The 22,847-nt window shown below is 46.1% G+C and overlaps 2 protein-coding genes and 1 pseudogene across 3 annotated transcripts in view; 2 read left to right on the top strand and 1 right to left on the bottom strand.

The window, feature by feature from the left end:
* The window catches only part of LOC8031798 (inhibitor of growth protein 4), a 29,476-nt gene extending 14,296 nt beyond the window's left edge, over positions 1-15,180 (top strand). For both annotated transcript variants that reach the window (XM_040218857.3, XM_029983960.4), the window contains exon 7: positions 14,127-15,180. The gene's annotated coding sequence lies outside the window, so the exon portion shown is untranslated. The remainder of the gene's footprint in view (positions 1-14,126) is intronic.
* LOC115323584 lies at positions 10,104-11,256 on the top strand (annotated as a pseudogene).
* LOC8031796 (monocarboxylate transporter 13) overlaps positions 12,161-22,847 on the bottom strand; it is a 66,108-nt gene continuing 55,421 nt past the window's right edge. The window contains exons 3-5 of the mRNA XM_042290401.1: positions 20,788-20,931; positions 14,125-15,003; positions 12,161-12,416 (exon numbers count right to left, since the gene is read on the bottom strand). Coding sequence (XP_042146335.1) covers positions 12,277-12,416; positions 14,125-15,003; positions 20,788-20,931 — 1,163 coding nt within the window. The 3' untranslated portion in view covers positions 12,161-12,276. The remainder of the gene's footprint in view (positions 12,417-14,124; positions 15,004-20,787; positions 20,932-22,847) is intronic.

A 22,847-nucleotide genomic window follows, 5' to 3' on the forward strand; every position in this document is an offset into this window, starting at 1 on the left:
TAATCTTATACTAATACTGTTTTAGTATTAGTACTGCGTAAAAATATATTAATACAGTCAGATCTCGTTATTTCGAACTCGAGGGGGACCGAAAATTTGTTTGAATTAAATGGAGTTTGAATTAAAGGAAGCTCATTAAATGGAGTACTTACGTGTGGCACTACGTTAGGCGGCGCATGTGCACTGAGCTAACACAGCTAACACACGAGTGATGAGTTCTGGGACATTTATTTACACCGATCCCGAATGGAAGTAATCTGTGATGCGTGCCTGTGCACGGTTCCTCGGTTGTTAATCAACAAACATCGCATAGGGCTTGGAGACTAACTCTAACGTGGCATCCGGATTCTCCTGGCAAGAGGAGTAGTGTGTGGTTCTGTCCAGCGCCGACGCTACATCAGTTGTACTAGGGGGTGGGGGCATTTCTTCGTTGGCATCAGAATGTTCGTCACTGAGGGCTGAAGGATCCTCAGATGTGGCCTGTTTAGGGCACGTAGCCTGAATGATCTCGGCGTCAGTTATTATGCCATAGCTCTCTACACCGGTGTCCACCTCCACATAGCTTTCGGAAGTTATGCCGTCCAGGAATACACCGCTGACGCTGTCAGGCAAGCAGTTATCGCCAGATGAAATCTGCTCCGCTTCTTCCACCTCGCCTCCAGCCGCATGTTCGCCGAAACCGCATTCCCGAAAATAACTGGCATTGGTCTCCGGCTTGATGGAGTTCCACATAGTGACGAGAATCTAAATTGCGCCGAGGCGATTTATGGCATATTTCTTCTTGCTGTTTTGACACGAAAGCATTCTCTCCACGATGTGCCTTCGATACAAGTTTTTTAGGTTTTGGATGACACCCATATCCATTGGCTGCAGCACTGATATGTCGTGTTCTTTGGCAGGAACACCAAGAGAATCGCACATAGTTCTTGGACATTGCAGTGCGTTGTGCAGTTGTCAATAAAAAGCGAAATATTCCGCCCTTTTAAAGCTACTTTTTTATCAAATGCATGGAGCCAGTCTGAAAAAGAAAAAATTCATGGTCGTCCTTGCCTTTTTGTTTGCAAAGTTATCAACGGGAAGGGTCCTCACACCTTTGAAACAGCGAGGTTTAGTAGCTTTGCCGATCATGAGCAACCGGCATCACTCCGTGCCCTTCACGTTTGCACACACCATCACCGTAAGCCTTTCTTTGCTCCTTTTACCCGCCGGCACAGTCGTCGCCTTGAAAAGGGATTGTTTTGTTGTGGAGCAATTTGTAATAGATTGCCGTCTCGTCCGCCTTCAACATGTTGTCGAGTGAGTACGACGCAAGGCGATCTTTCAGCTCCCTGGATAGCCACTCTTTGCATGCGGCTCTGTCCATGTCAGCCTTCTCACCGCAAACGGTCTTGAAAGTAAAGTTGCGGCATTCCTTGAATTGTGACAGTCACCCGTCCGATGCCGAAAGTTCTTCAATAGCCGTCTGGTTTGCGAATACCATCGCCTTGGCTGCAATTATTCGCCCACTCACTGGAAGCTTTCTGCTACGAATGTTTTTTATCCACAGGACGAGAGTGTGCTCGAGCTGGGGATGTGCCAACGTCCGCAGCCTCTTCCTAGAATGTTTATATTCCTTTTCAAATGCAGCTTTTCTGATAGAGACAACTGCTTCCATTTCGTCGTACTCGTTACGAAAGTGGGCGCGCAAACTGCCGTCCTGCCGTAGTTACCCAAAACTAAGATGGCCGAACGAAACCGATGACAAAGAAAAAACAGACACACTACGTGGTTGGTTTTCGTCTGCCGCAACGCCTTGCCTCGGCAGCGCTGAAAACGCCAGCGATGACACGCCGCTGCTGCAGAGGCGGCAGTGGCAGGGCGGCTGGCATCGGCTACGCCATCACTGCAGAGCACGAAACCTCATTGAACTGATTGCAAAAATAATCCTGGGTCCACCGATCAAGTTCATTGAACTGAAATATTCACTGTTCCGAAATTCGTTAATTCGTTTAACTGAAAGATTTTTGCATAGAATGCATAGGAAAACTGCCAAGGATTTTTTTAAAGTTCGTTATTCTGAAATATTTGTTAAACCGACGTTCTCTCAAGTGAGAGTTTACTGTATACTGTATGTTTCTTTTCAGAAACGCTTAAACATATCTAAGCACTTTCTTGAAAACATACTTTAAGCTCAATCTCACAAAAGCCTTTCTTTAGAGACAACACCCTTTATACTTAGCAACTGGTGCCATGAAACCAACTTGATCATTTCATGATTATTTGCTGTTGCCATTGCACTATTTTCTTGGTTGTTTCTACATTCACTTCCTTTGAAACTTCAATGCCTGCTAAGTTGTTTTGCCTTTTTTTCATGAAAGTGTTGGAAGTAGTTATGCTTTTGCAGCTAAAAACTAGGAAAAGAAAACAACAGCAACAAAATGGCTGAAAAATGAGAAGGCTACATTCTGTTTATCTGACCCAATGAAGTTCTTGATGTGGAACAAATAAACAAAAATCTAAATTATATTGATGCTGCATATACCTTTGGGTGAAGCTTGAAGTTCGGGACCTTTTTTTCTATGTTTACCAGGTGAGGCAACGGTAAAATATTTTCGGTCCAAGATGGCTTAGCAGGGTTTGTTGGCCACGGCCTATCGGTTGGTGAAACCGAAAAAAGAACCTTTAAAGTGGTTAGAGGAGGCAAATTAAACAGGCAGATTATTCTTGGAATTGAATGCTGAAAAATTACTTAGTATATACAGCAAGCTTTGCGATTTTTAGAGCTCTAGTAATTGCAGTGATAAATTTATGAATGTCGATCATCTTCATCCGGCAGCCAAGCAACACTGCTCGAGTTAGTCGCACAATGGTGGCCAAAAAATGACGTGATCATCATATTTAGTTGAACGCTCTCTCCTTCTAGGCACCCTTATCCTGGCTCAGCTCGCCTCGCCACAGTACGATCGCATGCTCTCACGCTGCTTGGCTACTCCAACGACACTCTCGCTCTTGTCCCCTTGTCCTCTGGTCTTCCACCCCGCATACACATGTGCGACGGCGATTTCGCCCATGACGATCTCATCGTCGTCGCTGGAGCTGATCGTGTCCCGGTCGATGTCAAAATGACTAGCTTCTAACATCTTTTGATAACATCACTCCCATCGCTGCTGCGATCAGTGTCAAAGACTTTGACGAAGCGAGTGATGCCGTAGATGTCACCATCTGGAAACTGCGTGCTCGAAGCGCGGAAGGTAAACATGAAAGCTGAAGCGCGAGATGCTGTGAGAGTGAAGTCTGCGAGTGCGTGCTGGGGGCACCATGCGTTGGGCGGGTGACGTCACTGACCCAACAAACGCGACAGCATTTTCGAATGGGATGGATCCGAGGGTCCCGCATATAAATAGATTTATCCACAAAACTATCGTGCCATTTTCAAAACAAATTTAGCAAAAATATAAGAACATACAATGGGTCCCAACAGCATACCGTAAAATACCGAGGAAGCGCCCACTTTGTTCAGTCATTCATTATTAACATTTCCCAAACTTGGGAATCCCGCAAATTCTATGTGAAGCACCCGATTTGACTGGACGAGCACCCATGTCAAGATTAACCTGGTTTGTGGTAAAAGTGGAGTGGGCGCTCCCCCGGTGTTTTACGGTAGTTTTCTCTTATGTAATGGTCCCTAGATTGATATTACAAACTCATTGGTTAATCTAAAAAGTCGATTTATTTTACATTATTGCGTATATTGTTCTCATCTTTTTCTCCTTCGATTCCCCCTGCTCGTCGTCGTCGTCGCCGATCTGATCCGAATCCACTTCACTCTACCACGCTTTGGACTCATCCATCCTTGGATGATATTGAACGACATTTCCAATTGACGTTGTTTCTATGGTGTTCCTAGACCCGATGTACCAGGTGGTTTTTAGGACTCCTTCTTGCGTTGCTGTTTTTAGAACGCGGAATGGTCCGTCGAAGCATTTTCTTTTACTGAGTGGCTCCCGTCTAACTAGGACGAGGCCATCAACCTTGAGCTTCGGAATGTTGGCGTTGCGACGCTTGTCGAAGTTGTATTTTGTGGAGTCTCTGCAAGTTCTGCTTTCGGCGTCAGTCTTCAGTTTTTCTTCGAGTCTCAACTTTTCTGTCAGTCCCAGTTTGTAGTCTGCTAAAAGGAAAGGTGCTTCTCCAGTCGCTGCAAATTGTGGGCTGCAGCCTAGGCCCGTCGTGAAAGATCGGTTGTTGTGAGCAATTGCTGCTTCAAGGCAGCATTTCCATCCACCTGGAAAACCTTGGTACAAGCTGATAAACTGCTTTATGTCCCTAATTGAGTGTTCAGCTAAGCCATTTGCAGCAGGGTGGTACGAAGCCAAGAGCTTAAGAAGAATGCCATGCTCTTGTGCCCACTGTTTTAGCTTGTTGCTTCGGAAGGCAGGTCTTGCAACCACTCTTCTGGTGTATTCATCTATGCAAAGCAAGAAGGCTTGCATCTTCTTGACTCCTTCATCTTTCTTTTTCAACTCTGCAAAATCTAGATGGACAACTTTAAATGTTTTTTTCGAGTATTTGGGAAGTTTCATCTCATCCTAGGTTTGTTTGAACCTGACTTCGTGCATTTGGCAGCAATGACACGATTTTGTGTACTGTTTCGGTTCGTGCTTCATGTTCGGCCATAAGAACCTTTTTATTAGTTTCCTGTACGTCCTTCACAATCCATCATGGCCGCCCGACGCTGGGCTGTCGTGGTAAAGCACCAGAACTTTGTGTGACAAGAGTGCTGGGAGCGTGGTACCTTCCATCTTTGAATGTCAAAGTTTCGGTCCCTTCCCAGAGTTTCGCTTTATTTATGGTTTCTGGATTGTCTACGTTTGGTGAAATTAACAATCTCGATAAGGCATCCGCATCTGTCAGGTAGACCCCGAGCCGGTGACATACCTTAGTGTCAAACTGTTGGTGCTCGTTGATCGACCTTGCTAATCTTCCTTTAGGCTGAGTCATGTTGAGCAGATGTGTGAGGGCTTGATGATCTGTGGACAACTTAAATCTTGCTCCCTCCAGGTATAAGCGGAAGTACCTCACAGCTTTGAGAACCGCTAGTGCTTCCTTCTTAGTAGTAGTGTAGTTCAGTTCAAGCTTTGAAAATGTGCAGCTTTAATAGCCAATGGCTTGCATTTGGCGGTGACCTTGCTGTGTGATGTCCCATTGGTATAGGACAGCTCCTCCTCCATAATGAGAGACGTCGGTGTTAAGTTCAAAAGGGAGTCGGAAATTGGGTATACAAAGAACCGGGTCGGAAGAAATGATCTGGACTAAGCTACGACATGCGGTCTCGCATTCACCAATCCACAAAAACTTGACATCTTTCTGCATCAACCTGGTGAGGCATTTTGTTTTCAAGGCGTAGTCGTTAATAAATGCTCAAAAGTTTCCAGCGAGCCCCAGAAAAACTTTCAAAGAATGCACATTGTATGGTGTGACTATTTTCGAAACTCTGATGATGGATTTGTCCTTAGTACTCTTCATGGAACCATTAAATACCCGGCCCAGAAGTATCACCTTGCTCTGTAAAAACTCACTCTTTTTAAAGTTAATTTTTAGGCGGGCCTCACTTAGTGCTGACAACACCTTGGACAGGTGTTCAACATGGTCCTCCTTTAATTTGGAATAAATTAGGACATCATCGATGTACACATTGCAGAAGGTTGCGATGCATTTGCTCAGAACTGTTGTCATCATTTTCTGGAATCATGAGGGTAAATTTTTCCAGCCAAACGGTAGTCGGTTGTATTCATACAAACTGAAAGGTGTAGGGAAGACCGTGTACATTTTTGTATCTTCGGCTTATGGTACCTGCCAGAAACCTTTACAGGGGTCGATTCGCGAGAAGACCTGGCATCCACCCGTGTCATCAATAATGCTGTCAACTCAAGGCGTCCGGAAAGGAATTGGGGCTGTCTGTTGGTTGAGGGCACGATAGTCCGTACACAACCTGAAGGACCTGTCTTCTTTAGGGGCGGTGGTCACTGGTGAGGCAAATGCTGAAACCAAAGGTCGGATGATGTCTGCATCCAATATATTCTGTAGTTCCTCTTTCAGCCATGACTTCTTTTTTCTTGTCATGTTGTACAGCTTTTTACAAATAACGTTCTTGTCGGTGAGTATGAAAGATACTTGAAATTCGGTGGTGGCAGGTGGATAGGTGGTGACATGAAACAGTTTTGGATACTTCTGGCTAACCTCTTGTTTTTTCCGAACAAGTCTCAGTTTTCGTCCTTTAATTCCTGGGAGAAGTGAACAGTTAGTATCATGTTGTCTTTCCATCGAGACTTCATCATTCCAGTAGATGTTGATCCTGAGTTGCCTCATATCAGGCCTGGACAACAGGAAGTCATATTCTACCCCATCTGTAACTAGTGCTGAAGTCTCAGCACATTGCCCTTGAAGCAGAAGTACAAAGTTCATCCAATGATGGTGAAGCTGTCATTTTTCGTCGTAACTTTGCCTTGCAGACAGTCTTTCCACTGTAAACATTGTCAAGATTGGCTTTGGTTTTGTAGATGATAGAAATTGATGCTCCACTGTCCACCAATGCCTGCATTTTTGACCCGTCCGCTGTGATTTTAATGTGTAATAAACTAGAAGAAGCCAAATAAACAGTCTCCAAGTTTGTCCTCGGGTGGGACTGTTCACCCTCGTTTATTCATTTTTTGTTTCTTCTTTCCCTGTGCGAGGGCAGTTTTTCATGGGACCAGCCTGTGTTGCAATTAGGATCGAAGACCGGTTCTAGTCGAAATTATGCCGCTGCGGATGATAGTGTGGACGATCGTGTTCTCTACCCATTGAGCCTTGAGTCATCCGACTGTTCTGATAATGATTCTTGTCAGCCAGGGGTTTGGGCAGGTCCTGAAGACACTGGAGTAGTGCTGGATACAGAGGAGGCAGAATCGTTAAGGGGGAAAACTGACATAAATGTCAAATAAAAAATCGTTCAGCCTTTCCACTCTTCTGAAGAGGGAAGACCAGCGGAGCGGTACTCGATACACTGTGTGCTTCTTCTCTGTCGTCGTCTGTTTTTCGCGCTATTTTCTACGATGAATTCCCACTAACGCGCCCAACTATCTATTCTATTATAGCTGGAAAGGCTGCCGCCATCTACGAGCGACGGCGAAAACCATACTGGTTGTGTGCTTGCCGCCGTCGCTTATAGATGGCACTAGCTGTCCAGGTAGGTGTCCACATACACGGACACGATCCTGGGGAACCTAACCCTTAACAGCTGTGCTGTAAAAAATAAAAAAAAGTGTGGTTTTCACTTCTTTTTGTTTTAGGTTTCATAAACTAATAATACATCCTTTCAGAAAATTTTGAAGGCATATACTGAACATTTACGTCAATACAAAATATTATTGAGGGGACAGCAACGCACGTTGCATTCAGGAGCCATTCCAACGAGCTATCGGACAACAATTATTGACTGTTTTCAAAAACCAACCTCTCTGTGCTCGATGTATGGATGAACTTTTAATCAGAAACCCTCAAGAAAAAAAAAAAAAAAAATGGGCTTGGTGGACGGTGCAGGTTGACCAATGTAGTCATGAAAAAGTTGACAAACTCTTTCCTATGCATATGCGCTGAAGGTGCGTGCGTCCCAAAAGTTCAGGCGATGCAGAAAAGCGTGTTTGGCAGCCTCCTACACTCTTACTTTACTAATGAAGAGACCCAGCATTGGGCCTGCCTTCAAAGAAAGGATTCATGGTGCCATCACAACCACCATGCATCGCTGGAGGCCTTGGGAAAGCCACAGCTGCACAGCCCTGCCTGCTCCAGGGAAATTGCAAAGGAGTTGATTCCTTTGTACAACCATTTAAGCCGGCATGACCTTTTTGAACGATGTGCCAAAGTGAAGATTCAGAATGCGAATGAGTCATTCAATGCCCTGGACTGGAGGTGGTGTCTGAAGATAGACTTTTAGGGGCGAAGCTCCTTAGGGTCCGTCCGGCGTCCGTGCTCACATCGATTGCCATCCCATCTGTCTTCTTAAAAAAAGAAAAAATGTTTGCGCAGTCGACAGGATTCGAACCTGTGCGGGGAGACCCCAATGGATTTCTAGTCCATCACCTTAACCACTCGCCCATGACTGCGGGACGAGTAGGGGGCTCTGAGATGTGGTAGTAACTCAAGAGCTGGGGATGTCATGGATGAAACATTGCATGTAGCCGCTCAACGTCTATACAGGAGAGGGCGCTGCGGTCATATGCGTATATAATCGCGTTAAACTTTGCATGCATTGGCTCAACATTTATGGACGAGAGGGCGCTGCGGTCAATTGCTCAACTGCGTATATAACCACGATCCATACCACACATTCTCTTTCTGACATGGACCGTTGCCTTAAGCGGTGGAGATGCATTCCCACGGCTTCTAGCGGATCCAAGCTGATCCGCTAGAAGTACCAATGGCTCTGCAGTTCCCATGGCTTCTAGCGGATCCAAGCTGATCCGCTAGAAGTACCAATGGCTCTGCAGTTCACCGACCATAAAGCAGTAATAATGAAGTCGAAACGCAACCCGGAACTCAGCACTACCTATGAGCAATAAAAAAAATCAGCACCATTAGCACTACCTATGAACAATAAAATCGGTATCATCAGCACCACCAGAGCTTTGCCCCAATCAACATCATTCACCACATGGAGATGTTTGTCTCGAAAAACAGTCGAAATGGCTGTTCTACTTGCAGTGCCCAAGTTCTACTTGGGCCCTAAGGGCTTTGAAGAGGATCTTTTGGAGACGGGCATAAATCCTGGGAGTAACCAGATGCAGCACTTTGACAAGGACGTGCAGTCTAAGGTCTTAAATTCAAAGCTGAAGGCACACAGCAACTATAGCAACATAGCAAAAGGCACATGGCATAGTCTTCCAAGTGGGCCACAAAGAGACCATGTTGCAAGCAATTCTCAAGAGCCAAATGAGTGAGGCATGTGAAGGACAGACCTACTCTGCTGTGGCCTTTTAGAGGATGCAGATTGTGAGAAATTAATAAAGTAAACAGTCTTAATGTTTGAGTCCATTTTCCTCAGTTTCACTTTTTTGCTACAAACTTTGTACAAAGGAATCTTTTGCTCACCGGTAAAAGTATTTCTGTGCCTTGTTCCAAACATTTATGAACTGAAATTTACTGGGGAATTGGGCTATCCACTTTATTTGGCATTAGTAAGTTCAAGTAATAATGAAGAGAATGGGATGCATTGACAATTTGGTATATAAAAAAATGCTACTCATCTATGGGAGTAGTTCTTTTTCATTAAATATTTACATTTTAACAATATAAACTAGATTGCCTGAAGTCCTACAGTACCTACTTTATATTCAAGCAATACAATTTTGGTTCATTGGCTTAATTTGTATATCATAGGGAAGAGTGCCACAGCTTCATACACAAATGTCTAGCTTCTAAGGAAATCGCCCTATAGAGGTCAAAGTCTGCAGCGGACATTGATCGTCAATGTCCCATGCAAATTTCACTCCAATCATACAACTGGTTCAAAAAATATTTTTAAGCTAGTGTCTCCCCTTAACCCAAGACTGTTTGAAATACTTTCGATTGTGCTGGTTTAGTCGTGGTCCAAAGGTTTGATAACTCGTTTCTCTTGGCAATTTGTTTATGCTGTAACTGAATAAGCCTGCCGTTCCCAGAACTAACTGAAAGAAAATGCAGCTTTGAAATTATAGCCGTGCTTCTGGAAGTATATAACATTTTCAACCTGTCTTTGATAGCGATACTAGCCCATGTTCCTCAGGCAACTGATACCTGATGCAAGACGATCAGCTGTATCTAAAGACACCATTAAAGATGCATGTGTCTTCGACACTGGCCAGCAATGTCTAAGGATGCGGAGTGAAAGCTGTGACTCATGATTCAGACGTCACAAGTTCAAATGCTGCTCTTGCCGGTTCAAGTAGGGTTAGACGTTGCGCTGTCACACATTTGTATAATCATTACTGTGCGATGCATGCTACTGCCTTCTCTGGTTGCCCCTCTGTATTAGAGACATGGATGATTTTGTCCCCACCAACGTTGTCCAGTTGGGCTTCTGCAAAGCCTTCGACACCCTGGATCATGCCTTTCTCATCAGGAAGCTGTTCGACTATGGGGTGGGTGGCGGCTTATTGCACCGGGTTACTGCCTTTTTTACCGGTCAATGTCTTACACTTTCACTGCTTCTTTGGGGGTTCCTCAAGGATCGGTGTTAGTTCCAACCCTTTTCAATCTGTATGTCTGGGATATTCGCCATCTTCAGATAGGGTCCTCACAGTCCGACATGCAGATGACACTACGCTGGCTATGGGAGTTCGCTCTGCTGTTGATGTTTCCATCCTGCAGGCTCACCTGAACAAGGTGGCTCTGTGGTCCACAAGTAATAATCTCAATCTCAGCCACGGCAAGTGCGCCATGATGCAGTTTAGCTCGGCTAGGAACGCTGATCCTCCACACTATTTCCTTGGAGCTTTCCTTGTTCCACCCGTACAGGTACTCAAAATCCTAGGCGTTTCTTTCAAGCCAACTCTCGATATTGGTCATCATCTGGCTAGAATCGTTGGTAAGGCTCACAGTTTACTGGGCTTCGTGTCCAGATTCTCTCGGCATTTTGGATGGGATACCCTGAAGACTGTACAGTGCCCTAGTACTTCCTCAGCTCGAATGCTGCTTCTCTATCTGGAGCCCCCACCAGGCGCAACACATGGAGATGCTTGAGGGGGTTCAGCGCCGTGCGACTCGTATGCTGGTCAGTCGGGATCGGTCACCGGACCATGAGGCGTGGCTGCGGTCGATTGGCTGGCACCGTCTGAGTCACCGCCGCACAGCTGCTCGAGATCGCCTCCTCGCTGTTGCCCCTGGTCCGTCTCTGGTCGGCTTACCTCGGTGTCGCGCGTCTCCAGCCGAACAGGCCTCCCTCTCCCTGTCCGTGTTCGCACCCAGCGACATAAGGCCTCCCCTTTCCCTTGAGTAGTGGGTGCATACTTGTCCTTGTCAAGAGACGTGTACCCACCCTGACCTGGGTCTGGTGACAAGCTACGTAGCTTCAGTCAGAGTGTGTCGCGCGCCTTCCGTACACTCTAGAGTCGCTCGATTGGGAACCTTGATGGCTGGTTCGTACATTCGCGCGAGGTGTGCTGCATTGCGTTGCACTGTGCGGCACAGCACACTCGGTGAAAATGTGTGGGCCAGCCTTGACTCGCCAGTCCCAGGGCCATATTTTGTCCTTCATGTCTTGTTTGTTCGTCTGCATCTGAAATGTCAAATTGTTGTGTTTGTTTGTTTTGTCTTTACTTACTTATAATTCGCTCATGGGGAGTTGGCTTGCAGGCACTTTGGCGTATGAGTTTCATGACCTTTCTGCCTGCTGTGCATGCTTCTTGTGTTCCATTTTCTTGTGCAAATAAAGATTCATTGATTGATGAAGACAAAACTAACTTCCCTCTAGATTTATGCAACCCATTTGACATTTTTTCTTCATTGAAGGTCATTCAGAGCTACTAAAAGACGTCTGTGCAGTAGTATTTTTACTTTGCGGAAGTTTGGGATTTTGGTATCTGCACCTTACTCTTTTTTCTTAAACAGAAGTCAGGACATTGAGTCTGTTCCAGAACTATTGAATGTCCAAATAAAAATGTGACTATTGCTGCATTTTTTTACCTTATCTTTCAGAGATAATCTTACTGCTTTATGCTTGGAATGCATAATTGAAAGATTATAATCCATGTTCCTTTTTAAGTGGTAGAGAAATACCAGCTAAGTTTTTATTTTGCTCAAGTCACTACAATACTGGCACATGAATTGCATGCTGTGATCTTATTCTTATCTGATTTTCATTTAACAGCAAAGGCAGAAATAAAAGTATGCACATGCTCATACATTTGAATTATCTATAAGTCTGCCATCCTCCTGCATGTCCCTGAGAACAAAACTTTAAATATCAGGACTTTTATTCGTCTCTCGTTTTCCACAAATGCATTGTATAAATTCCGGAGCAACCTTCGGAGTGGAAACATATCGTCTTTCAAACGGTATAATGCGCCCTTAGGCTGCATCTAGCTTGCAGACCTTGTCCGAGAAAGTCTGTCCTGGCACTTACGACGACGCAAGGCCAGTCGGAGGGGGGCATGAAAATGCTCGCAAACAAAACATAGTGGCTTCCTTTATTGTGAAACATGGGCGCAATGGATAACAACAGGTGAAGGATGATGACGATGGTGGTGGCAGTGGTGATGGCAGTGTGATGGTGCGGAGGAACGGTCACTTGAGCGAGTACTTTTTGGTGACTCTGTTACATCGTACAAGGGAGATGATGACCCACATGAAGGCAACAACGAAGCTGTAGGCTCCCAGGAGATAGTAGAGGCCGTCGTAGGAGCCTATTCTGTCCCTGAAGTAGCCTGCGGAAGAGAGCAAAACATGGCATGGTGTAAGGCTCTGTTTCTATGCCCACATGTGGAAGGGGAAATGCATGTAGCATAATGCATGCTGAAGTCATTGAGCAGCATAATGAGCCTGATGCAGCTTTGTACATATGGTGCTTGCTGTACGTGGGCGTAAGCCTTTTTCTTTTCTTGTATCTCTCCTTGCAAGGAAGCACGAGGCACGGGTTACGGAGCCAGACAAAGGTCACCTTTTGGTACCATTTCGTCTGGTGTTCCCAGCACAAATATACCCGAAAAACCCACCTTAAAGTTCGAGGCAGTTGGGTATGCACTTGGGCTAGTTGGTAATCCATGTTTTTGAGGGTAAAAGCGCTAAAGACAGCGGACAAGTAAAAGAAACGAACAACACGGAGCGCTCTGTGTTGTTCGTTTCTTTTACTTATCCGTTGTTTTTAGTGCTTTTACCCTCAAAACAATTCGAAGCAGTTACTTGCCGGGCACATATTTGTGGCTATACCTTTTGTGTGACTTTTACAGGGGCACTGAAGAGGATTTTGCAATTGTCTTATTATGGTGCAAGCTCAATTTATTTGCCCCAAGCAGTATCCTAGAAAGCCCAAAACTACAATCTTGGTGGCATTTTTTTCCTACGACAAATGTAACTAAACGTAGCAAAGCACCCATTTTTTTTAGATATACAGTGATGTCTCGTTAATATGGACACCTCCATTCCCCCCCTAAAATCGTCCATAATGTGGGTTGTCCATAATAACGAGACAAAAATGCACATTGTTTCCCAGTTTGTCCTCGGAAATGGTGTTCATGTAGCAGGCTATCTATAATAACAGGGTTCATTTTAACGAGACATGACTGTATCTCGGGAAAGAAGCATAACATGACGTTTCGCCACATTTTTAGTAGGGAGAAGGGTCATGCATGATTGTAATTTTGGGTCTTTGTAGGATTGTCGTTTCTATGGTTTTTTTCCTTTAAGACTCTGGAATGGTTTAAAAAAGACAGGCTGCAAAAAACTATAGTGCTGATGAGTTTACAGTGAAGTGGCATTAATAAGAACCCCATTTATTGCAGGTTCTTTTGGAACTGTTCACTTGCTAAGCACACTTTTTTCTTTTTTTCTTTAAAGGTTGCTATAGTTTTAGTTAGCCTTACAAAAACTTTGGTGTTTCCATTGAGGAGGTTGAGTTCCCTTCTATTCGACTTTTTTTAGTTAGAAATACGGACAAAAGTTGATCGGCAGTAAATAGGCTATGCTTCAAAGTAACAACCCTCGAGCCATCTCATTGCTTAAAATCACTACTTTTAGAAGGTGAGCATGTTGGTGGAATTGTACATCACTGAAGGAATAAATGTAGGGATGGACACAACAACACATTTTTCAACACGTTGAGTTTGTTTCAATTTGAAAGATGTGTCATTGTGTCTGTCCCCATGTCTGTTCTTTCAACAGCATATAAAATTGCCATTGCCAGTTATCTGTAGCTTTGTCCGAAATCACAGAAAACACTTTTCCATCTCCCAGCAGCTTTAGAACAGTTAGCGACAGAGCAAAACAAGGTTTTCAATACCGTATCTCAGGTTCGGGAAGTCACGTTTTTGGATTGTAACCGTCACCAATTGCGCTTGCTCTGCACTGGGCAGCCGCACGATAGCGCCCCCAATACTGTCGGGGTTGTCGACACTCTAGGCATAGCTTGTTCAATGCAGACATGGAGCGGAGGAGGCCCCTCACCGATACAGAAGGGCCGCACGAGGGAGATGAGCCCCAGCACGAGGCGGAACATGGCGAAGGTGGTGGGCATGATGTGGATGCCCAGGTAGTCGGCCAGCAGCACCGTGTTGAAGATGCCGCCGGCCCCGACGGCCACCCCAAGCACCACGGTGACAGCGAAGGTCACCTTGTAGCTGGTGCACAGGGGCAGCGCCAGGAAGGCGGCGCTCCACACAACGTAGATGAGCACCATCATGTGGTCCTTGCGCAGGATGCCCCGGTCGGTGAGCACACCGCTGAACAGGCGCCCCGCCAGGTCGCCCGCCGAGAAGCTGGTGAGCAGCAGCGCCGCCGAGTGGCGCGACACGCCCCGGGTAATGGCAAAGTCCACGATGGTCACCGGGAACACGACAAAGGAGAAGGAGAAGGTGATGCCCGTCAGGACGATGGCGTAGAAGATGGGGCGGCGCAAGAAGGCGAAGACGGCCAGCTGCTCCCGGAACCAGTGCTCGAGCTTCTCCTCGACGTTGCTCTCGACGCCGGGGCCCGGCGGCGGGTTGAGCTTGGCCTTCTCGACGCAGTCTTCGGTGACGATGGTGCGCAGCTTTCTCTTGCGGTCAATCTTGCGGACGCGGTTGAAGGGGGACTCGAGCAGCATGGAGCCCGGGATGGCGTGCAGGGAGAGGGCGCCCAGCAGCAGCAGGGTCGTCCGCAGGCCGAACATGTGGATGACAGTGAACAGCATGGGCGGGAAGAAGAAGGAGCTCAGGGTGCCGCCCGCAAAGTAGATGCCGTTGCCTGATGCCCGGTGCCGCTTGAAGTACTGGTTGATCACAATCGTGTTGGAGAAGTACATCATCCCTTGCCCGATGCCTGCAGGGAGGGGCGCCACGTTTACAGCTGCTCGTCGTGCCGTGTGTGCGTGTGTGTTGTGTGGGGGTGACCGTGCAGTTTTGGGACGGAACTGTGGATGTTGCCACCGCCTGTGACTCGAACATGTACAGTGAATCTGCTGTGGGACGTCTTGAGAATAAAGTGTCTCAACGTGCACTTTCTTGTGCTGAGCAGGATAGGTTAATTGGCAGTTGCTGAGATCTTTAACTTAGTGGTGCTGCTAGGATCACACGTGGTTTCAAGAAACATAGTTTTTCAAGCGTTGTCCAAATTAGACTCAAACACATATTCATCACCTATGAAGGATTGCCATAATGTATCAGACATAACGGGCTGCTGCTTTAGTCTCCACATATTTTAGCTTATTTGTACCTATTTGCCCTGAAGATCATAGCAGTTATGTGTAACAAAAATTAAAATAAAATTGCTGCAGTGTTTTTTTAATGAAGAGAACACTGGTTCACAACACAAACTCAATCACTGAGTTTTCGTGCAAATCACAGAAAATTTGATCTTCCAGGCATTATCATATGCTGAAGTTTCTTGCAAAGGTGTAAAGACAAAATATTTGTTTCTTGAAGGTATAAAATTAAGAACTTAGGTGCTGTTCTATCAACAGACTTCTTCAGCTTAAAAATTCTGTGTACAGTTTTTGACAACATAAAAAAAGTTCATATAATTTTAATTATATCACTAAAATTTCATATGGAAATGGTGGACAGTTAACCTCGAAATCAACCCCCAAAACTGGGAGTATTGGTAATTACATTTGCATTTTTGCCTTTCCTCCACTGCTTCAGGGTGGGGAGGATGTTGCAAGCATGCATACAAAAGTGCACGAAAATGGTCACTTGAACCTCTGACAACAGACACGCATTTTAGAGGCGAATTTTAATGTTTATTTGAGGTATTGAGTTGGGATTTTGTAAATGGTCCCTGTGTTTTCTAAAACATAACTACCGATTCTGAAGGTGAATGAAAGCTGAGAAACAACCATTCACTGAAAATGAACCACACCGCTTTTTTTGGGATCATGTGCAACATGCTGGATCGCACATTAACCACCTGCCAATAACTTTTTTTTTTTAAATTAGTTTTGTTTTTAAGAAACTGCATGATACAGTCGGTTTAAAAGCTTTATGAACCGCTCCGTGCCTTGCGCAACTACTGGGCCCCATTTCTATGAAAATAGACTTCGGCCAGCAAGTCACGAGAGCTGCTTCGTGTAGTGCACCTTCCCTAAAATTCCAAGAGTTTTATTGTGTCAGTATCAGAATCTGAAAGGAGTAACGCAAAATACCGGGCATGCACCCATGTCACGCATGTGCCCACCCAGCACTTATGAAACGTAAGAAAGATTAGCGAAGGACATATCAGGAAACCGCCCAAGACTTCTGAGCCCACCTAGCTGACAGATGGTCCTCCGTACAAGCCGCCCGTGCAAGCCGCTTCTCCGAGCACGTCGTTGCCAAGCGGTGAAGCCCACCCTATTCTGCCTTTTCGCACTCTGACCGCACCCATCCAAAATTTTTTCAAGAATATCTCAGAATATTGAGTGGGTGCTTGCTCGGTAATTCACAGTAACTAAAAGGACGGAATACACGCAGGCACCTGCCGCCAGTATTTCAAGCAAAATAAACGAAACTCGCATAAATATCTTTTATTGCATTTTTGTTTCATCGCGCTACGGGTATGATGATGACGGTGGAAGCCAGCTCATTAGTTGGAACATCTCGCTTTGTATTATTCCGCCTTTCTATTGCCTAGCAGAGCGGCTGCGTGGCCAGACATACGCGGTACGGAGGGAAACTGCATACTCTATAAAAGGATAAAAAAAAGAAAGAGTGGTCAGTTACGGTTGTAAAGCTGGAGCTAAAGTAATTGCTTCCCAGTATTCACTGGTGGCCATATCCGTGTGCGCTGCTGCTCAGCGCGTGCTGACGGCGAGCTTCCGCAGTCCTTTTGGAGCATGCATTTAGCACCATCAAGGTTGCCGGTCTCAGCAGGCTATTAATGTGGGCTCGTTTTGAGCATGCGCTCTAAAAATCACCCTCAAATATGGCGTCCATAATGTCTTGAGCAGGATTATTTTTGCTCACATCGACGGAAATAAGAGCAAAGCCAAACTTGAAAATAATCCCTGGAGAAGGGGAATAAAGGGACAAAGGACAGACACAAATCTCCAAACACAGCTAGGTGACTGGTGAGCGACCTTTGTCCTTTGTCCCTTTGTTCCCCTTCTCCAGGGATTATTTTCGTCATTCTTGTCCAGTTCGCTTGCCCCTTTGCATTTAATTGCATTATAATTAAAGCCAAACTCTCGACTCTGACGGTGTTGATTTAAGAACGTGATAACGATAACTTCCACCGAGCTTTATCTGCACCATCGAGCTTCTCACATTAGAGGGCGCCACCGAAACATCTCCACGCCACTACAACTTTCCGGTGTTCAGAAATCCACAGCCCAGCACGTGCATGTGCGTCGCTTCGGAAAGCAAGGAAAGCACGTGTCACTCGCATAAACGCTGGAGATGGCACCAGTCAAAAGCCGATTTCTGGAATGGTCGAAGAACATGCCCGCGCTGGGCCGTGTTATGTTTTAAGACACTCAGGGACACGCTATGGTCCAGTAGCAGCATTGTAGTTTGTCATGTTCATAGGTGGTGACATTATCCCACAGGCTTAGCAATGCAGTCAAAAGGTATGGGCACGTATGTCCTCTTCCCTTTTTTAAACGTGAATAAAGTATAGTTAAACACTGGAAGGGTGTGGTGATACCCTCTTATGGTTTCCGTTCGTTGCGTTACGACCAGAATTTCTTTCGCCGTGACGTCTTTAACAGCTTATCATCAGTTGCGAACTACAAGTTCAATGGTATGTGTAAAAACAATACTAAAAGCTTGGAGTCTTCGCATTCTTGAACCATTGTGCTTTGAGCTAAGTCGCAACGGTTGACACTGACATTGTGCTGATTTCCGTCACAGTGAGCGTTTGGCCAATCATGAATTGCGACCACAGCGATGCTTTTGGTCGCACACGTCGCCAATACCCATGTACAATTAGATGAGAGGAGGAGCTCGCGTGCACAGCTTTCATCAGCATTCGTGCGCTAATCTATACCTTTACCGTGTTGCCTTTGCCCGCATAGCGACAATATGTTTTGCCGTCAACCATGAAGCACATATACTATCGCAGCAAGAAGTTTGGGTATCGCCGCCTGGTGGAGTTTTTTCACAACCCAGAGTGAAAATACTTCAACTTCCCCTGCTGGTGCAAGCAGCAGGGGAAGAAGCTTCTATGCACTATGGAACATAACCGCCTGTGTAGCATGTGCACTACCCGCAGTGAGGAAAACAAGCACCCCTAGCGAACCTCTCACCAGGAATACTAAAGCAACACTCGGGGTCATGCTATGGTTGCATAAAAATCTGCTGATTGAAATTAAAGTGCAGCTCGGGATCATGCTATGGTTGCATAAAAATCTGCTGATGGAAGTTAAGGTGCAGGTGGACAGCGAGTCAGCAGTGCATGCACTGATTAAATTTGTAGCAAGGGTAATAATACAATTAAGATCAATTGGTTTATTGTTTGAAGACTAAAGCCAAATTAACACAAAAGAAAAGAAGGTGCTAAGAATACACTGCCAGCAAAGCTTTTATGCCTCAATCATCGCTAGTGATTCCGGCCAATGACAATTAGATGTGTTATCCCCTCTGCCGAATGATTTCCCCAACTATGTATACGAATACAAACGGGCGCCCCCGATATAGAAGGTGCACATTCAGGGGACATGGCTTGCTGTATCTCGGGGCAACACATGTATGAAACCCGTAGTGCTGACTTCTTGGCGCCACCCAAAGAAGGCAAACGCGAACTCAAGTGCTGCGTCACCGCTCGGCTCACTCTTGTCCCCACCGACTGTACTCGAGTTTCAGCCGAACACTGACTCAGCACTCGTCTCCAATCTTTGCCTCGCGTTGGCCTTCTTTGGATGGTGCCGAAAAGTTGGCAGTGGGGCTTTGTTTTTCATCTTAAAGCGCAGCCGACACTACGAGCCGGTGGGGCCCAGTCAAAGAGGACCGAAAGTGCAACGTCACGACATTTGTCATCTTGTGCGTCTGGTAAAAGATGCTAAACCAATCAAGCTCCTTTTATATCTATGTCCGTGCTATACAGGGTGAAACAAGGAGACGTCAGGCTCTTTAAATCGACCGGAAAATTCGGTTTCTTAACCTATGCGCTACGACTTTGTGCAGCGTTGCCCACGGATGGTGCATTTTTTTTGTAAAATTTGCGAAGAGCGAACTTACCTGATGAAAAAGTAAAGAAAGAAAAAGGCTTAGCTCCTATGGAAACGCAGCGACGCCACCGGTCTGCAAACAGCACGGCGTCGTTTCGCACGGGAGACAAGAGATGGCGCAACAAACGCCGCCAACGAACGAGCATACGGCGCCGAGAGCAGGCCTCTTTAGCAGACGATCTTTTCGACTCAAAAGCGGCGCGCGTTCCGCAGGCGGCGGCAGTCGCAGAAACAAAAAAGACAGGCGCGGTGACAGCAAGGAACTGCAGCTCCTTGTTTGCAAAAGGGCCGGCTCTCGGCGTTGTCTGCTCGTTCGTTGGCGGCAGTTGGCTTGTCTACCGTGCGAAACGGCGCCGTGTTGTTTGCAGACCGGTGGCGTCGCTGCGTTTCCGTAGGAGCTAAGCCTTTTTCTTTCTTTACTTTTTCCTCAGGTAAGTTCGCTCTTTGCAAATTTTACAAAAAAAAAAGTGCACCATCTGTGGGCAACGCTGCACAAAGTCGTAGCGTGATAGGTTAAGAAATCGAATTTTCCGGTCGATTTAAAGAGCCTGGCGTCTCCTTGTTTCACCCTGTACATTGTTTTAGGCAATGTTACTAGAACAGTCAGTTGGTAAATTCCCCCTTGAAACCCGGACCACCCGCGTCTGCCCAGACCGAACTAGATACGATTATAGCGCCGCCCTTTTACAACGAGTCAAAACATCAAAGTCACTTTGTATAGCTACTGTCAGATGGCGCCATCGGCCCTTGCGTGACTCGACCGGTCCGTTACGTGCGGCCATGCAGTTCCCGGAGTGGCCGCTGCGGGAGAAACGGCGGCGTTGTGATCGCGTCTAGTTCGGTTCTCGAGTTCGGATCAAAGTCAGTTTTTCGAAACAGGCTCATATGGCAGTCTCCCACCTGAGTTGTCCTAATGCGTCTTCTATGCGGAGCGCAAGTTCCTCTGCTTGTTGCGCAGGGGTTGCGGCGACGTGGGAACGCCGAGCACTGATTGGCTCTGATTAGAAAGATAGTGGGTAGACCTCATGGCAGCTAGCCAAGCAGCTAGCATTGAGGTCTACCCCCCCCCCCCCCCCCCCAATCATTCCAATCAACCAATCAGAGCTCGGTATTCTGGTGTCACTGCAACCCCTGCGCTAGGAAGCAGGCTAACAGCGCAAGTTCGTCTGCTAGGGGTTGCGATGATGTCAGAACGTCAAACTCTTATTGGCTGTTTGATAAAAACAGTGGGTAGACCTCGAGGCATCTAGCATTGTGGTCTACCCACTATCCTTTCAATAATGCCAATCAGAGCTCGACGTCGTTCTAACGTCACCGCAACTCCTGCGCAAGAAACAGATGAGTTGCTTTCCGCTCTGACGTAGGATGAAACAAAGCATATGTGTTGCTCAAAGGCCCTTCTAGCGTGAAGAGTGAGAAAGCAAGCGAGAGAGAGAGAGAGAGAGCAACCAAATGTGACAAACCTATAATCGTTCCCAGAACGACTGTTATTACCTGGACCCGAAAGACCAGGAAGCAGAGCATGCAGGCCGCCGACACCGTGATGGAGCCGACGAGGGACAGCTCCCGCGTGTCCACCACTTTGTACACCACGCTGCACAGGATTACTGCAGGGAGAACCGATACACCTCTGTTAGCGAGGGAACTCGCACGTCTAAACTGTTTCCGCAAGGACGACCCTTTTTTTTTTTTGTTGTGGGGCTCCTCAAAAACAGTTGACTCGGGTAAGTTTTCTGGGAAACACAATTGTGCAAAGCTTGCCATACCGGCTATAGAAGCTTCCCCCAGTACGCTGGAGGTACTGGGAGTAAACAAGATAAAAAGCAATTGGGTATGTTTGCGGCACATACCCAGGAGTCAGAACTATTAGCCCCGAGAAGTTCGCGTGGCGCCCCCTTACGGCGAACCAGGGTGACGTCACGGCGAGGAGAGAATTTTTCCCCGACTCGCCCCGCTCGCCCTGTGGAGGCTGTGACGACACTAGCTGTCGGCGCGCTCGTTTCTATTTAATTTTTTTTTAGGCGTGTTTTCCGTAGGAAGTGTAAATTTTTATATGAGCCTTTATTTAGGTATGGCCTGTAGCTACAGGCGAAACTTCAACCAATATTTTAAGCATGCTTGACAGGGCAGGCAACGTATGAATCGCAGCTGGTATATGAAAATAAAGAAATATGGACACAATTGCAGGAGCATCATTATAGATTTACATCTCGCACAATAAATGCTGTTGATAGTCTGAATAAATTAGCAGGTTATGTATACTATTTTTCTTTTGTATCTCTGTTTTTAAACAAGATCTCCGAAGCAGAAAAGCTGCATGCTCCTCGAGCAACATGCTAAATACAGTCTGGGTCATGGGGAGAGAATCACAAGTAAGACAGCCCAAGTGCAGGAGCAAAGTAAAAAAAAAACAAGGATAGTATTTCAAAGGACTACACGGGTGATATTTGTGGACTTGTTTATATCAACCCTCAAGCAATGTATAACAAACGTAAGCGAAAGTGTCTAGCTCGTTATTAGTCCCTTAAGCCCTAAAATTGAGATTTTACTTAAATCGAAGTGTCCTGAAGCTAAAATACCAGAAGCTTTTCTCACGCAGACTGTCGCCCTTCACAGGTTTCACATTTTCTGCTACTAGTGCTGCATCTACCACTGGACAGACGTTCGGATGCTTGCCCTTTACTCCTGTTTTCCTCTGCTGTCAGTGAGTCCAGCTGTAGGGAGTTCGAAGGATGAGGAAGCTTTTAGGGACCTGCAGCAATGTCTCTTTTTTTTTTTGGAAATGACAATGCAGACTAAACGGTGTATTTTCCGAATACCCAAGGCTGGAATAAAGAATGTGAGGAAAAAGTATAAACATTCCAAATTACGGCACTATTGCTGTGCATATTTTGGGCAGTTCAATACATATCATACAGGCACCTGCGGGCGATTCGGCCGTTTTTGCTGCTACCATACAAACTAATTGTCAGTAATTGTGCATCTTCTAAGAAATATGCCTGCATACGTGTATAAACTATATAATTAATTCACAAAGAAGCTACATTTATGTAAAACAACCCTGTTTCACGAGCACTTCAAAGATATTCAGACGCAGGGCCTTTAAAACATCTGCGAACCAGCGCATGCAGAGTGGAAGCGCAGAGTCGGGGTCGCCAACTAATTTGCCGACCACCCAAAGGCCCATGATATAAATGCCACTTCAAATGCCTTGAAAGCGGGATGTAATATCGTCCTAAATCATGAACAGGCAAGGATCAGACTTCCAGCGTCTGAAACACTTGCGCCACCGCTTCACCGACCCCTCGCAAGATTGCCTTCTGTCGTGTGGACGGGCGGGAAGGTTCATCGGCGGAATTGCCTCCTCCGATAGCTTTCGGGATTTGTAACCTAATTTTAAAGGTAAAAGGGACGAGCAGGCTTATAAAATGTACGGAAGCACGTCAATATCGGCCTAACTCAACGTCTTGTATACCGGGTAAACGAAGTCTAGCTCCTCGAAGAGCTTGCGGCACACAACGCC

The sequence above is a fragment of the Ixodes scapularis genome, unplaced genomic scaffold (genome assembly GCF_016920785.2).
Source record: "Ixodes scapularis isolate PalLabHiFi unplaced genomic scaffold, ASM1692078v2 PGA_scaffold1__304_contigs__length_218370807, whole genome shotgun sequence".
Classification (NCBI taxonomy): domain Eukaryota; kingdom Metazoa; phylum Arthropoda; class Arachnida; order Ixodida; family Ixodidae; genus Ixodes; species Ixodes scapularis.